We start from the raw sequence: 17,321 nt of genomic DNA, 5'->3' as shown, positions 1-17,321 counted from the left end.
CATGTACCCTCTCCCTCACCAAAGCCAGCAGAACAGCTGCCCCTCGTGGTCCCTCTACAAAACTTGGAACCAACTCACCCATGCTTTCCCTGATGATGAACTGAAACTCTGAGACAAAAGAAACCTTTCCTCCTTCCCCTGGGTCAGGTACTTTGATGACAGAGGACAGTGGCACAACAGTCCCCAACAGCCAGCCCAAATACATCACCTCTGCCAGTCTCCCCAAAACTCCCTGCTTTAGCTTTTGCCTCTTTCCTACAGTGCCATTGCTGGGAAGGTTAGTTATTCTCTCTGCTTTAGCTTCCTAACAGCCTGCTCACTCCTTAGCCGGTGAGACTGTACCCTCCCCTCATACTGCAAGGCCTTTCAGTTTCCTTGCTTCCATCTTTTCCTTCTCTGCCAACTTCACTCCAACTTAGCATCCTCCGGGCTCTAGATTTAGTACCTCACGCTACACTATGTGTACCACCAGAGCAGCACATAAATCATACTTCCTATCTTCCAAACCATAACTACAATCACAAAATATTTCCCGAGGAACCACAGAAGACTGCCAACTGCATCCTGAGAGAGGGGCCCGGAAGTCTGTGGTAAAGCATGAACAAAGCCCTGAATTGATACCAGAGCAGGGAAAGTAAAAAATAAAAAAATAAAACAGAGTTGAATTGAATCCTTTTATCTAAGTTCAAAGTTCAGTAGGCGTTCTTCAAAGAAAAACTTCAGGCATGCTCAGTGTGGTACTTTATTGGAAACTGGATGCATACATTGGTGAAGTAAGATCAAAGTGAACAGCATTTGACACTATCCTAACATCTATGCTATCTTCTTACATAACAATAAATCCCAGGATGCCCCTGACCTGGGTACCAAAGGGTGAGCTTTAATGATCTAGAAATATCTCCATATAAATATAAATCATAGCATCCAAAATAACCACCGTTGTTTTAGGTCAGGTTCAAAAGTCCTGGGAAATCTCTTAAAATAACAAGTACTTTAGGTGGCTGCAGAAGCTGGAAGGCTGGGGCTGTAGCTCAGTGGCAAAACGCTTTCGCAAAATGAACAAGGCCCAAAGTTCCACCTCCAGTGCCACAAAAGATTAATAACAAAACCATGGAGCTAATGACAACAAAGCTCAGGCAGAGGGAAGTGTTCTGCTGTGGGGCACGGAAAGGGGCTGAAATGCTGGGTAAACAACTCAGCCACCCCACATTTCCAACACTCCTGGAAAGTCAAAGCTAGCAGAGCCGTGAGACGCGGAAAGCAGGTCATCTCACCAATTCCTCTGGCACGGTGAAATAATGGCAAAGCTCTTCTTCAGGTTACACAAGAGCGGGGACTGACAGAGACGTTTTTGGAACGTGAGCTCATCTCTCTCCCCCTGACATACTAGCTCCTTCTCCCCAACTGAGAAAAAAAAAATGGAAGGAGTTTCACTTTGAAAACAAAGTAAGTGTGACTTGCTGAGGATGGGGTACACAGCTTTGCATGGTTTGGCATGAGGGATGCTTGCCAGTGTTACAGTCTCGCTCGCCTCCTTTACCATCAGCAGCTTCAGGAGTTTTTGGTTCTTCAAGCTTCTCATTGCACCACAGCTGTGTGGCTTCACTGTACACAGGCAGCGTTCACCTCCACTAAGTCACGTGGTTCTCCCAACCCTGTGAGGTAGGAGGGCGGGGGTCATGACCCCTAGCTGAAAGCTAAGGAGCTCGGCACTCAACAAATTAGGTCTCTTGTTCAAATCTACGCTGTTGGCCAGCTGCAGAATCAAAACTAAAGCACAAGTCCAGCCCCTGAGTCTGCCTGCTGTCTTTTTGAGAACAGGCTGGGGTGAGACACCATTGCGCGCATCATCCATCCCACTTTCAAGGGTCTTAGACAGCCCCATTGAGAACCGGATGAGTCCGCATTCGATAGATGATGACGGCAGTGGCCGGGCACAGAAACAAGGAGGTCATGATGACAATGGTGGCCAGGATGATGAGGACAATGGCCCAGATATCCAGGATGTGCTTGGGAAGCAGGACATCCACAGGGGATTGGCTGATAGCATCCATGTTGGCCCTGGAACGGACAGGAAAGGAAAGTCAGTTTCGTGTACCCTCTCCTTGCCTTCCTCCTGGGAAGATCTCTAGGGGTCAGACATGCTGGGACCACTAGTGGTGATAACAGCATCATTTGCTGGGGCGTCCTATTACCAAGCATATGCAAAACCTTTTTTTAAAATATTTGATTTTATTACATACGTGTGTGCACATTCATTCACACATCCTGTGCTCACCTATGTGAGTGTGTCTGCAGACACCAAAAGAGGATGTCGGGTTCCTTGCAGCTGGAGTTACAAGTGGTTACAGATCACCTGACCTGTGTGCTAGGTCCTCTGCATGAGCAGCAAGTGCTCTAAACCACAGGGCCACCTCTCCTGTCCCTTATGCAAGGCACTTGTCTACTAACACATTCTGTCCTCATGACAACACCAACCCAATGGAGAGGAATTCCAAATAACTCTTCATGTTTGGTTTCTTCTCCTTTATCTTCAGATATTCCCATTTTATGATGGAAATCAAAGCCATGTAGATGTCAATAATTTGGTCTAGGAAATAAATCCAGATGGATGGAACTTTCATGCTTACTGTTTAAACTACCAGTCTGTTTCCATCTATAAAATGGTAATTCACTTGTTTTGGTCTTTGCTTATTCTTTTGGGGGGAGGGGTATGTGGGTACAAATGCAACTGTATGTTCTATGTGTGGAGGGTATTGGACAACCTTGAATGTCAGTCCTCAGGTGTTATCCATCTTGGTTTGGGGTATTTTTTATTAACACATGGCCATATTTTTTAATTGAGCAAGGAGTAGAAAAGAAAGCCATTATACTGGGCCCTGGTCAAGGCATCTTCTTGTTCCACAGGGTTAAGGTGTTTGGGAAAATCAAGGTGACACCTGGATGTGTACCCTGTGATGGACCCTTCACACTCTCCATCTCAACAGAATATAGTGTACTACGCTCTGGAACCCGGGGGCACAAAGAGCAGCACTTTCTTAAGAAATACAAACAAGAAAGGTGGCATACCATCACTGTGGGAAAGGCAGCCAGCTGCACATCTGTAATCTTCCTGACCAGCCCCATTCAGCTCCAACTACGAGCACACAACTTGGTTTCTGAGCCGGGGTCTCACATGGGGACCTAGGGTTTATAGACTCAGATAGGCTGGCTAGAAATCTCCAGGGATCTGCCTGCCTCTGGCTTCCTGGGTCTGGATTATAAGCACGATACAACTTTTTTCACAGACACTGGGGATTGAACTCAGGTCCTTTTGTTCATGGCAAGCACTCTACCAAAAGAGGCAACTCTCCAGCTCTCCTGATAAGACAACTCCCCTTTTTCCAAAGAAAGCCTGTCTGCTTACTCCGTGTGGGTTCGTTGGGACATCCACCCAAGCAAAGGGATGGAGATTTGACTTAGGAGTGGCATGGCAAATCTCCATAGTCACATTTGGGGATACACAAGTGACCCAGACTTGTCCACTAATTTCCTCTCTAGTACTTTTGTGCACAAGCTCTTGGAAAAGGGCCAGGGTGGCTACATTGAAAGACTGTATATCTGGTAAGGGTGGGGTTGTTTTGTTCACAGTAGAGCACCTGTCTTAGAGTTAAACACAGGTAGCAGCTTGGCAGTTATCACCTGATGTTACCTGATAGTGAGCACATAAACCTTGCCAAGTTTGATGTCACTTGCAAGCCTAAGACATGCCAATCATATGAGCTAATAATCTTCTACAGTCTGCTTAAAGCAATACCCAGTTTACATCCTCCTTTGCAGCTTAAAAAAAATGTTCAACATGCCTATAATACCAGTGTTTGAGAAGATAAGGTAAAAAAAAGACCAGGAGTTTGAGGCCAGCCTGGGCTACATTAGCAAGACGTGCCAAAAAAAATAACTATATTCATATTGATAATGATATAAATCAGTTGTTCTCAGATTTGGTTCACAATGCTCTTGGTGTCTTGGTAGTTTTTTTTTTTTTTCAATGCACCACAGGCCAAAAAAAAAAAAAATATCTTGCAGTTCCATGAACTAAGTAAGTAGTTAGGTTCAAACAACTGATTAAGTATTTCTGTCCTAACAAGTTATTTTGCCTGTACCTGTTGAGCACTGTTTGTACGTGTGTGGGTCTGTGCATATGAGTGTGGGTGTCCTCAGTTGCCAGAGGTTAGGAATCACCCTGGATGTTGGTTTAGGGAATCAACCTCTGGCCCTCTGGAAGGTCAGGATGTTGCTATTAGCTGCTGAGCCATCTCTCCGGCCCCTGGGAAACTTTTTAAACCTTTGGATATGACTACACAACGCCATCTTCTTTTCCCGTTTTACGTTAATTTTTGTCTAATACTAACAATGTCATAGCAACCATCAGAAACGGCTGCATAAAATACTATTTTCAAAAACAACACAATAAGTTAAATGTCTAAGAGACTTCCAAAACCACTATTTCAGTCAAAAATGTTAATAATAAGGAAAAGAGGCCAACAACTGACAAATGAGACCTCATGAAACTTCAAAGTTTACTACAGCAGTGAAAACTGAGTAAAGAGACAGCCTACAGAATGAGCAAAAATCGTTGCCAGCTGTAAATTTAACACAAAGAATACACAAAGAACTGAAGGAAAAAGTAAACAACAAGAAAACACATAATCAGTTAAAAATGGCCTATGGAATGGAATAGAGTTCTTTTTTATTAAATTTTTATTTTTATATTAATTACAGTTTATTTACTTTGTATCCCAGCTGTAGTCCCCTCCCTCAGTCCCTCCCAATCCTACCCTCCCTCCTTCATCTACTCCTTGCCCCTCTCTAAGTCCACTGATAGGGGAGGTCCTCCTCCCCTTCCACCTGACCTTAGCTTATCAGGTCTCTTCAAGACTGGCTGCAATGCCCTTCTCTGTGGCCTAGCAAGGCTGGTCCTCCCTCAGAGGTGGGGAGGTTAAAGAGCCAGCCACTGAATTCATGTCAGAGACGGTCCCTGTTCCCATTACTAGGGTACCCACTTGGATACTGAGATGCCATGGACTACATCTGAGCAGGGGTTCTAGGTTATATCCATACATGGTCCTTGGTTGGAGAAACAGCCTCAGAAAAGACCCCTGGGCCCAGATATATTTGGTCCTTGTGGAGCTCCTTTCCTCTCCAGATCTTACTAACTTCCTTCTTTCATATGATTCCCTGCACTCTGCCCAAGATTTGGTTATGAGTCTCAGCATCTGCTTTGATACACTGCTAGGTAGAGTCTTTCAGAGGCCCTCTGTGGTAGGCTCCTGTCCTGTTACTTGTTTTCTCCTTCTTCCTATGTCCATCCCATTTGTCTTTCTAAGTGAGGGTTGATCATTTTACCCTGGGTCCTCCTTCTTGTTTATCTTCTTTAGGTGTACAGATTTTAGTATGTTTATATCCTATCTTATAGATCTAGTATCCACTTATAAGTGAGAATATACCATGTGTATCTTTCTGCTTTTGTGATACCTCACTCAGGATGATCTTTTCTAGATCCTGAACAGAGTTCTTTTTATCTTTTTTTAATTTTATTTTTTAAATATTAGTTACAGTTTATTAACTTTGTATCCCAGCTGTAGCTCCCTCCCTCATTCCCTCCCAATCCCACCTTCCCTCCCTCATCTCCTCCCTGCCCCTTTTCAAGTCCACAGATAGGGGAGGTCCTCCTCCCCTTCCATCTGACCCTAGCTTATCAGGTTTCTTCAGGACTGGCTGCAATGTCCACTTCTGTGGCCTAGCAAGGTTGGTCCTCCCTTGGGGGAAGGGGGGAAGGTCAAAGAGCCAGCCATTGCGTTCATGTCAGAAACAGTTCTGAATAGAGTTCTTAAAGGAGGAATACGAGAAGAAATAATTTTTTTAAGTGGTAAATATCCACAGGCATCAGGGAAATACAAATTTCATCTACCCTGAGATTCCATCTCACTCCAGTTAGAATGGCTATCGAGAGAGAGAGAGAGAGAGAGAGAGAGAGAGAGAGATAGAGAGAGAGAGAGCAAGAGAGAACAAATGCTAGGAGGACAACAATGTGTCCTTATTCACTGCTGGTGGGAGTCTAAATTTGTTTGGCTACCATGAAAATCTATCTGATGGTGTCTATTAAGTAAGTAAATAAATAAATAGAGGCCAGCCTGGTCTACGTAATGAATCCCAGGCCACCCAAAAATACACAGTGATAGAAAGAAACAAACAAACAAAGAGAGAGAGAGAGAGAAAGAAAGAAAGAAAGAAAGAAAGAAAGAAAGAAAGAAAGAAAGAAAGAAAGAAAGAAAGAAAAAGAAAGAACGAGCCTACCATATGACCAAGCTGTACCACCACTCCTGGGCATGTATACAAAGGGCTCTGTATTCCACCAGAGATTCTTGCACATCACCCATGTTCGTTGCTGTGCTAATCATAATAGCAAGGAAATGGAATCAGCCTAAATTTTCATCATCTGATGAATGATTAGTAATTACATAGTACAGATACACAATAAAATTATATTCAGTGATTTTTTTTTAAATTATGCTTGCAGGAATATACATGAAACCACGGCTCGGAAAGACATTGCGTCCTCTCAGTATCCATTATCTCAATTCGAAGATCCTTGCATCCAATTTTTACACATTTACATTTATGTGGAAATAAGTCTGTGTAGAAGCCGGAAAACTAGAAAGGAGCCTATGGAAAGTGGGGAGTGGGGGTAGGGAAGGCAGCTTTAAGGGGTGAGGTGAATAGAACACTTGTGATATGGAAGAGGAAGGAGGATTACTGGGTGTAAAATGTTCTGGTAGAGTTCACCAGCAATACAAGATGCTTTGGTTTTTTGGTTGTTTTGTGCTATTAGGTCATTTGAATTTTCGAAACATGAGCATGTATTGTAATCCCTTTATCTTGACTAAATAGAGGGAAAAATAGAATTGGAGGGGAAGTTCTTTGTGGTGTTCTGTGTTGAAAAGGGATAACCACATGTATATTTTTTTAACAAAATTAAGATATGAGACTAGATCAGGAGTCACCAAATGTTGTACACTATGGAAAATAAGAATCACCTTGGGTTGCAACAACAAAAACAACACTGCTTCCTAGGCCTGTATCTTGACTTACTGAAAGATGGAAGAATGGTTGAGAGACACAGTTTGTCCTGTCACCCAGGTGATCTGAGGTTTGGGAGGGCCTGGACTCAACAGGATCTCAGTCCTCTTCTAGCACTAAGATTTGAGAATTGGTGCCTGGGTGCTCTGTAGCCAGAGATTGTGCATGCTTGATCATCAGGCAGCCTCTGGCAAGAGGCCCAGCCCCAGGACAGTCAGGCTGGGGCCTGCAGAGAAGGAAGAGGCATGAGCTACTTGACTCAGCCATAGAGATGGAGTCACAGAAGCCTGAGTCACAGGGGACACACGCTCTTCAAGAAACAGGGGGTGGAAAAAAATCGTTCTGTGGTCTCCTGATTGCATCAACAGCTAGCCTGCCTCAGGCCAGAGGAACCCCACAAAAGTCTTCCAGTAAGTCCGTTAACATCAAACAGTCTCTGGAACTTGAAATGCCAGGAATACAAGTTCCCTGGCTGATCTTTCCTAAGCAAAACCTGTCATTTACAGTAAAGCAGGCTTCGGACTCATCCACAATAAGAAATGGACTAGGAAAGCCAGAGCCAGTCCTGTTTCACAGAGGGTGTGAAGCAGGAGGTCTTCAGTATTTTCCCTCCTACCCCTTCTGAAGTAAGCATTAAATCCCACTCCATAGAAAAGAACCCATGCCAGTACTGTACATCAGTCAAACACATATCCTACCCATACCCCTGCTCCTACAAAACTAAGCAAGATATATAAATAAGCATTTTTTATAACCTATATCCAAGACCATACCAGTACTATTCTGGTGTAAATGAAATTATGGGTTTTGTGTATATGCAAGCACATGGACACACATACACATGTATGTGAGGGCAGTATGCATGAGCTAGCATGTATGCACATAGAGACAGGAGGTCCATGTCATATGTCTTCCTCTATCAGTCTATACCGCATTTTTTAGAAACAAGGTCTCTCACTAAAACTGGAGCTGATGGTTTTGGCTAGACCGTCTGGCCAGCAAGCTCCCAGATCCTCCCATCTCCACCTCCTGGCTCTGGGATTGCAGGCATGCAGTGCCATGCCTGACTTTTTTAGTGCTAGGAATCTGAACCCAGGTCCTCACACTTTTGTGGCAAGCACTTTAACCGGTGAACCATCTCTCCAGTACAAATGAAACCGGTTCTAGAACTCAAAGTGTGGGCTGGGGACAAAGCTCAGCTTCAGCTTATCTTGCATGAACAAAGCCCTGTTTGATCCCAGCGCTACATAAACTGGGCGCAGAGGCGGAGCGCCTGTAATAGAACACTAAGGAGGGGGAAGAGAGGAGAGTCAGAAGAAGCAGGTCATCCTACGCAACTAATGAGTTAAAAGCCAGCCTGGGTTACATGAAACACTACCTCAAAATGGAAAAAAAAAAAAAAAAAAAACAGAACACAAAGAACTGAAGTGTGGAAACTGATCAGAGAAAACGCTTCAGTAGAAGACAGAGAAAAGGATGAGCAACATGAGTTCCTGTCTACAAGATTGAATAAATAGCCTTGAGACCCTAAACACTACAGGTTCCCATTCCTTAATAAACACAGTAACTTAAAAGCAATACTAAAACAAAAAATGCAAAATTTACATGGTCTAAAAAGATTTTTTCCCCTCCTAATAAAAACTTGGGCGGGAGGGGAGGGGGCTGGAGAAATGGCTCAGCTGTTAAGAGCACTGACTGCTCTTTCAAATGACCCAAGTTCAATTCCTAGCACCCACATGGCAGCTCACAACTATCTCTAGCTCCAGTTACAGGGGACCTGACATACTCACAACATACAGGCAGGCTGAACACCAATGCACATAAAATTAAAAAATAAACAAATTATTAAATAAATAAATACAAACTCTGCCATGTTCTCCCTGAGCCACTGTTGGAGGACTGTCAGGCATCCCATGAGCAGAGGTCAGAGTAAATTTCACACTTCTCTGTCTTTTAGCATGGGGCCTGTAGCACACTATTTCTCCCCAGGTAACAGGCTCCAAGACAACGAAAGAAAATTTTTGTCCCTTGGAGAAGAACTGAAGAAATCATTTTCAGCATCTTTAACTGCATGCTAGAAAAACTTGAAAGCAATCAGGGCCCTTAGCCTCTGTGGCTGGCTTCTGTCTGACCTCACCTAATATCTGGGTGTGTCGGTTCCTTATCACTGCATAAAAATGTGTAGCTTAGCACAGCTAATTAATAGCAATAGATCAATTTCCTTATCACTTACTTCACAGATGAACAGCTTGTAATTTCTGATTAATGGTTCCTGTTGGAATTTGTCCCAAACCATTTACGTCATGAATTTAATCCTACCATTAATAAAAACATGAAAGTTTCTATGACTACAGGCTATAAACAGCAGTCGGTTTCGACTGTTGTCATTTTGAACTAGCAGACTTGATTTGCCTCATGAGTGCACAGTAAACTTCAACATGCGTTCCAGAGATGTGCACTCTAGAAAGAGCATAATGCACACCTACAATGCCAGCACTTCAGAGACGGAGGCTGGAGGATTACAAGTTCAAAGTCAGCCTAGGATACATGAAATCCTGTTTCAGAAACTCAGAACGGGGTGGAAGGGGCAGGCACAGGAACTAGGGCTGACTGGGACTGAGCACACACCACTCCTCCAACAATGCACCTGGCCACCTCTCTTCAACCTAAGACTCCTCCCTGCATCAAGCTGCACACACACACTGGGCAAGGAGTAAGTTTCTCTTTCCCTTGGCAACCATCAAATTGGAACAATTTCCATCCAAACAGACTCCCACTACATCTAGGTAAGAAGGCAAAAGAGCTGATCCAGCCTGAACTGGTTCGGGTGCTTGTTCACTAAAGTAAACTGTGTCCTCCAGGACAATTTTTTAGGGAGAATCCCCCATTTACCATCTTATGCCGTGCATAAGTAGTTAAAATCAATTGCACTGTGGGAAGGGACATTCAAAGCAAAGAAATGGATTTGAAACTTAATGGAAGACAGCAACAAAAATTCCCATACATAAGGCTTAAGGAACATGTGGGAGAGAGAGCAGAAAGCCCCTAAGATCCAGGGGATCAGGGAGTTTGCTGTGAGACTCTGTCTCCTAGGAATGTCAGAAGCTATATCCAGAACTCTCACCAACATGACTTCCCAAACGTGAGCTGAATAGGATGATAGCAATGAATATGCAAGCTGGAAGGGGAAAAGCCCATAAGGCCTCATCCTTAAACAAAGGACTAACTACAGGCAACTGAGGAAAGCTGGGAAGGAATATATATTTATTTATATGTATTTCACACATATATATATGCAAGTAACAATTAGTAAAAAGAGAACATGAATTTGAAGGAGATACAGAAGGGCTAAATAGGAGGATTTGGAGAAAGGAAAGGGAAGGGAGAACTATTATAATTAAGTTATAATCTTAAAAATAAAACTTAAGCTGTCAATCAAAACAGAGAACTTCATACAGCTTATCAAGAAACCCTTCTTGACCCCGATAACAGGAAGCCCAGACAGTAACCAAGGCCCTGAGATACCTCACTCACATGGCCTCTGTCAGCTTTGATGCCGTGTTTGATCTGTTCCCTGGTTTGGCTTTGAACAAAGTGTCCTTGTTAAACTTTTGCACAGCTATGTGAGCCTTTATCTCAGTTCTTTGATTAAGAGCCCCAGAACCTGTGAACCACGGAGGGCAGGAAAGATGGCTCGGGGGCGAAGAGCGCTCGCTGCACCAGCATGTGGACATGAGTCTGGATCCCAGCACTCACATAAAAAGACAAGTGTGGCAGCGCACACACCTATAAACCAGGCTCTGTGGGGAGCACACACGGGAGAATTGCTGAGACTTGCTGGCTGCCATCTGAGTTCTAAGTTCAAGTAGAAACCCTGACACAAGGGAATAAGGTGGAGACTGAAGAGGGGAGAAGACCCAGAGACCTCCTCTGGCCTCACACATGCACACACACACATGCACACACACACACACACACATATATATATATACACATATATATGTATACTACCAGACATACACAGTCACACTAATACAGACATACACACAGAAGACAAAGAGAAGGATGGAGGAGAAATGAAAGGAAAAGTGGGGAAAAAAGGAGGAAACGGCATCAACCCCTCCCCCAGACTCCTCCCTGGAGGGTGGCATGAGGCCTTAATTGATTTAGCCAATTTACTGAAAAACAATAATCTCAAAATGACTACTGAGTTTTGTGTTCATTAACAAGAATAAGTATACAGCTCTTTTTAAATGTACTTTCTCATGTTTGTTTTGCACTAAGCAAGCTAGGTGAGGGGAAAGGGGGAGGAACTGTGGAGATAACGGAGGGGAAACAGTAGTCAAAATACATTGTATTTTTAAAAAACTTATTTTCAATTTTTAAAATTTAGTTTTTCCAGAAGAGGAAAAAATTGTACTTTTCCCAAATGTGAAAAATCTATCCTATCTAGAGAGTGTGCAATTGATCTGCTTCAAAGGAAGGCCACACTGGTTGATGAGGAGACACCAAAATTTACTTCTGAAACTATTTCCTTAAGTAATCAAGTTCTTTAGCAAAAGACAGAATCAATGTGCTCAACCAGTATCATCACATAGCATATTTAAATGACCTAATTTTCAGAAATTAAAATTTCTCATATATTGGTTGTCAAATAGCTTTTTTCCTTTAGTTAAAATAGACAAAATAAAAACTTTTTTTTAAATGCCCATAGGGCTGGAAAGATGGCTTAGCCATTTCAAGAACACTTGCTGCTATTACAGAGGACGCGGGTTCAGTTCCCAGCACCCACAGAGCAGCTCACAACCCACTGGAACTCCAGTTCTGGGGATCGGATACCCTCTTCTAGCTACCACCGACACCAGGCACAAACGTGATGCACAGACATACATACAGGTAAAACACACAAAACAAAATGTGTTTTCAAGTTCTGTGTCTGAAGTAACTAGACACTGTGACCCTTTCACCTCCAAAAAGCATGGAGAAGTGGTTTCCCTACAGACTTCTCAAAGGAGGGCATAAAACTAGTGCTTATGTAACAAATTGTATGTTTAAAATATACTGTGGCAAGTTTATACAGTGTATCTGCTTAGCGAAGGTAAATATTGAGTTTTATCCATAAGTTAACAAAAGCGTCACAAAATATGTGCTGGATGTATTCGTTTCCTGCTGTGGAAACCAGAGAAATTAACCAGGCAAGGCTCTTAAAGCTCAGAAGTGGAAGAAGGACTTTGCTGGAGCACCTAAAAGTTTTACTGTTAGCCTTTTCTCAGTCCTTTCCCAGGCAGACCTACGGCCTTTTACAAGGGTGAATGTACACTGAGGAAAGGAAATAATCGGACTTTCTGGGGTATATTGGATACCGGTTCAGAACTAACAGTGACTCCAGGAGACCCCAGGAAGCACTGTGGCCTTCCAGTTAAAGCTGGGGTTTATGTAAGTCAGGAGATCGATGGAGTTTTGGCTGATGTCCAACTCACAGTAGGCTCTTTGGTTATTTCCCCAGTTGCAGAGTGTGCAGTTGAGATAAATATACTTAGAAGCTAGCAGAATCCCCACATTGGATCCCCTTCCTGTACTCACCACTGCACAAAGCTGTTCCCAGAATCCACGTAGCCCAGCATGCAAGCCTGTGCAGTGCGGCCAGCATACAAACTGACTCAGGTCAGTCCCACGACACGGCAGATTCGTAATGTTTCCGGCCAAAGGCCTTCTCAGATGTGGAGTTAACAGACATGCAACCTAAAACTATTGAGAGCTCCAATTCTGATGATGGCAAAGCAAACAATGAACCAATCCTTTTTCTGAAGACTAGAAACGCAGTGAAGCGTTACCAGGAGAGAACTGAAATCAAAGGAGGCGAGCTTGGTAGTTAGGGGCAGCATTTTCCCTCATGGAAAATTGAGATGGAGAAGTGAGGGCTTCTGGCAGAGTCGGGAGGGTCAGGGAGCGGGAGCCAAGACTGCGTGGATGGACCAGGGTGGGCCTTGGAACTGGGACCTGAGCATGCTAGGAGCCTGCTAAGAGTGAGCTGGAAGTACACCAGGCCTCCCAGAAGAAATCACGGCCTCTGTGACTCACCACAGTTCCTAAAATCAAACTCCTGTTAATCTAGATTTTAAGCATGTCCAGGTAACTGGCCCAAACAAATGCATCTTCCTGGAGGCAAGAGCATCAAACATTATAAGCTTAAATGTCCAGCATAAAACCAAAATGACCAGAAAGGAGAAAGAGACAGTACAGCAAGAACTGAACTGCAGGCACTGCAGCAGGCCTATAACCCAGCACTTGGGAAACAAAGGCAAAAGAATCAGGCATCCAAGATTGGTTTTGCCTCTGCACCCTCCAGGCCAGCCTGGGCTCCATGAGACACAGTGATAATGCCCATCTGTATGCTTTTAAAATTTCAGAATTGTAAGGGAACAATTTGCCAGAGAACAAGAAAGAAAAAGAGCATACTAGATTTTCTTATAGAACCAACTCAAAAATACTGGAACTACACTGTTAGGAATGAAAATTCAGTATATGGGCTTAGCAGTACCCTGGACGTAGGTGAATCGGTAGCTGAAAGATTCACTACCAGGAAAAAAAAAATACTTAAAATGAAGCAAAACCGAAGAATGGATAACACAAAGCCAATAAGGGACTCAGGAACCGGTGGCAAGAAACAATGGACACAAAACACAGGTAACTGGATGCCAGGGAGAGAAGGGTAGAGCAGAAACAAAGCTGGAATAAACAGGAATGCTGAGGAAAGGCAGCAGTTCATACACTAAAGCCCGAGGGACCCCATGAAGAAGAGTAAAACAACGTGCATTATAAAGAATCTGATGGAATTCAAAAATAAAAAAAAAAAATCTTCAAATGAGAAACAATTGACTGATTGCCAACTTTGTAACAGAAACAACACTTAAAGACAGAATGAGTCTCCCAACAGGTAAAAAGAAATAACTCCTACGAATTACGGGGAAGCAGGATATTTCCAGACAAAAATACATAAATAAAATATTCAACAGCAATAATGAACAGCAAAAGAAACTAAAGTAATGCACTTTGATTTTTCTGAGGCTGTCTGGCAAAGAAAAAAGAAAAAATATTAGACTTGGCTTAATCAAAGTTAAATGCCATCCTCAGAACAGCCATTAAGAAAATAATAAAAGTGTACTGGGGGATAGACACTACTTTGGTTTTTTTCCCATTGTCAGAAAATCAAAGGGCATACGTGCTATCAGACAAAGCAGACTTCCAGGCAATAATCAGGATGGCAAGTGCCATAAACATAAAATTATTTTTAAATTCTATATTCATAATCTCATGATTTTAAGAAAAAAAAATGGTCAAATTCATAGAGTGGAAAATTATAACACAGCCCTCCCCAAGTATTTTAAAATAACTATGGACCCAGATGTCTTAAGTTAATGGCTTTCTATAATATGTTATTCCAAACAGAAAAATAAGACTATGGGTTCTACTCAGCCGTAGAATGTTTGCTTGGCATGCATAGAGCCTAGGTTCCATCCCTAGCACAGAAAGAGGAGGAAAAAAGGAAAGGGGAAAGGCAGGGAGAAGGAGAGGGAAAATAATTAAATAATTACATCAGAAAGCAAAATTACACAACATATACAACTATAAATAAGATGTTGCTACAAGGTAATTGCCCCACAGAGAATCATAAGTTGATCTCCACAAATTCTATCTCCTAATAGTATCCCCAATTATGCAGCCATGTGACTTAAGTAAGGTTCCATTAGCATCACTGATGTATGCAATTCCGTCCTTGCTATTTCATCTCTTTGGCTTTAGTCACAGATGCAAACAAAGTTAATGAAGACAATAAATAGGTAAATCTAGAGGGTTATTTATTCTCATTTACGTAAGGCTCTAGAGCACTGAGGGCTAATAACATTATCCGGGTGAGCAGTCAGTAGGAAGCCCTTTAAAACAGAGGGTCTAGGAAAATGGCCGTGAGGAGGCTCTCCTCTAGGGTCTATGGCCTCTCCAGCTGTGGATAATTGGCTAAGTTTACAGTACCAGGCATGAATTCCTTCCTTTTGAGCAGTTCTTAAGTCCTATTAGACACTGTTGGTTACCTCCAAGATAAAGCTGCCATTATTGCATCACTGGGGATATCTCTTTTTTTTTTTAAGATTCTTTTAATTTTCTGTGTATGTATGAGTGCCCACATGTACGTATGAGTACCATGAGCATGCCAGATGCCCATGGAGACTAGAAGGGGTTGTGAGATCTTCTGGAACTGGAGCAGCAGACAGCTGTAAGCTACCACGGGAGTGGTGGGAACAGAACTCCGGTCCTCCAGAAAAGCAGCATGAACTCTTAACTGTTGTGCCATCTCTCCAGCACACACCTCCCCTGGGGATATCACGCTATGCTGGTCACTGTTGTGGTCCATATAATGTATAGCTGGGTAGGATTATTGATTGTTTTTCCCTCTTGACAGCTTGCGTAGCACCTTCAGATTCTAGAGAGCTAGTCCTCAGCAAACAGGCTTCCAGGTCAGTTCCAGATCAGTCCCTCCAACTCCTGTGTTTAAAGCGTGTGTGATGTCTTCAGTAACAAGGTCGTATCTTCAGGTTCTGGAAGGCAACCAAGGGCAATGGCCATAGCCTACACTGTTTGGGGAGTCTACTGGATCCCACCAACAATGCTGCCATTTTTGTAAACCAATGCAATATCTAACTGTATTCTAAATACTAATCCTTATACCCACAGATAAGTCTAACTCTCACCCTCATCAAAAAAGCTTATTGCAAAACAAGGAGACTATTACAGAGATCCAAAACTGATTAAAATGAAGAAAATACATGTCCCTAGCCTCCACTGAGATACCTACAGTGCAAAACCCCTACACCTAGGCCCAAGAAAGAGCAGAGAGAGGGCAGAAAGATTGTAAGAAGGTTCAGGGTTCTCAGAGGAAAGACACCATGAATTTCTACAGTGCAAATCCACCTAAGACAGCTTGCAGTCCTGACATATTGAAGCTAAGGTAATAAACTTATTATTTTTCAACAAGTTTATGTATTAATAGAAAACCAATATGGTAACACCACATCCACCAGATTGTGCTCTACAGATGAGAGGAATGGGTTCTAGACATGTGCACAGACTTCAGAAACCACACCATGTAAACCATGTAAGCTGCCATCCATTTCACATGGGCATATGATGACCAGAGAAATGAAATGTACCAACCTGATGATGGCTCATCCTCGTCATCCCAGCACTCAGGGGTAGAAGCAGGAAGAAAAACAAAATCCAAGCCAGCCTGCTCTATATAGCAAGTTCCAGTTCCAGGACAGTCAGGGATATGTAGCAAAAAAAAAAAAAAAAAAAGAAGAAGAAGAAGAAGAAGAAGAAGAAGAAGAAGAAGAAGAAGAAGAAGAAGAAGAAGAAGAAGAAGCCAGGTGTGCTTGCACAGGCCTAAAATTCCAGCACTCAAAAGGCAGAAGCAGGTGGAACTCTGTGAGTTCAAGGCCAAACGGAACTCTACACAGTGAGTTCCAAGACAGCCAGGACTACACAGAGAGACTCTGTCTCAAAAATAAACCAAAAAGGGGGTGGGAGTGGGGGCTGGAGAGATGGCTTAGCAGTTAAGAATACTAGTGTTTCTTCCAGAGGACATGAGTTCAATTCCCAGCACCTACATAGCAGCTCAAAACCGCCTATAACTCCAGTTCCAGAGGATTCAAGACCCTCACACAGACATACATGCAGGCAAAACACCAGTACACATAAAATAAAAATAAATAAATCATTTAAAAACAATACAATAAAATTAGACAATTTAAAAAAAAAAAAAGGAAATTACTTGCCCAGGTAACACACAAGTTAGTTGGAACTGAAACAACTCTAGCCTCCCAGTTTCCAGTTATTTTTAATTTCTCTCTCTCTCTCTCTCTCTCTCTCTCTCTCTCTCTCTCTCTCTCTCCCTGAGATGGCGTTTTTCTGTGTAGCCCTGGCTATCCTGTAGACCAAGCTGGCCTCAAACTCTCAGAGACACCCCTGCCTCTGCCTCCCAGAGTGCTGGGATTAAGGGTGTGGGCCACCACCCCTGGCCCTCTGCCACCTTTTTAAAGATGGAAGCCGGGGATCCTCAAGAGCAGAAGCTTCTGGAGACTGTGGTGGGAGAACAAACTGAGATAAGCAAGGAAAGCCAGCCATATTTCTTTCTTCTACCAAGATGG

At 43.0% G+C, this 17,321-nt stretch overlaps 1 protein-coding gene across 7 annotated transcripts in view; it reads right to left on the bottom strand.

Annotated features, from left to right (window-relative positions):
• Window positions 1-660: 660 nt before the first annotated feature.
• The window catches only part of Smim3 (small integral membrane protein 3), a 29,339-nt gene continuing 12,678 nt past the window's right edge, over window positions 661-17,321 (bottom strand). For 5 of the 7 annotated variants that reach the window (XM_021633660.2, XM_021633657.2, XM_021633655.2 and 2 more), the window contains one exon: window positions 661-2,061. In XM_021633660.2, the coding sequence (XP_021489335.1) occupies window positions 1,872-2,054 (183 nt within the window). In that variant the 5' untranslated portion in view covers window positions 2,055-2,061 and the 3' untranslated portion in view covers window positions 661-1,871. Of the gene's footprint in view, window positions 2,062-12,702; window positions 12,829-17,321 lie in introns of those variants that run through there. The other 2 variants (XM_021633656.2, XM_021633659.2) reach the window with 2 other exon arrangements.

This window comes from Meriones unguiculatus, chromosome 2 (genome assembly GCF_030254825.1).
Source record: "Meriones unguiculatus strain TT.TT164.6M chromosome 2, Bangor_MerUng_6.1, whole genome shotgun sequence".
Taxonomy (NCBI): domain Eukaryota; kingdom Metazoa; phylum Chordata; class Mammalia; order Rodentia; family Muridae; genus Meriones; species Meriones unguiculatus.
Note: the sequence above shows the minus strand (reverse complement) of the source record. Positions and strands in the feature narration are given on the sequence as shown.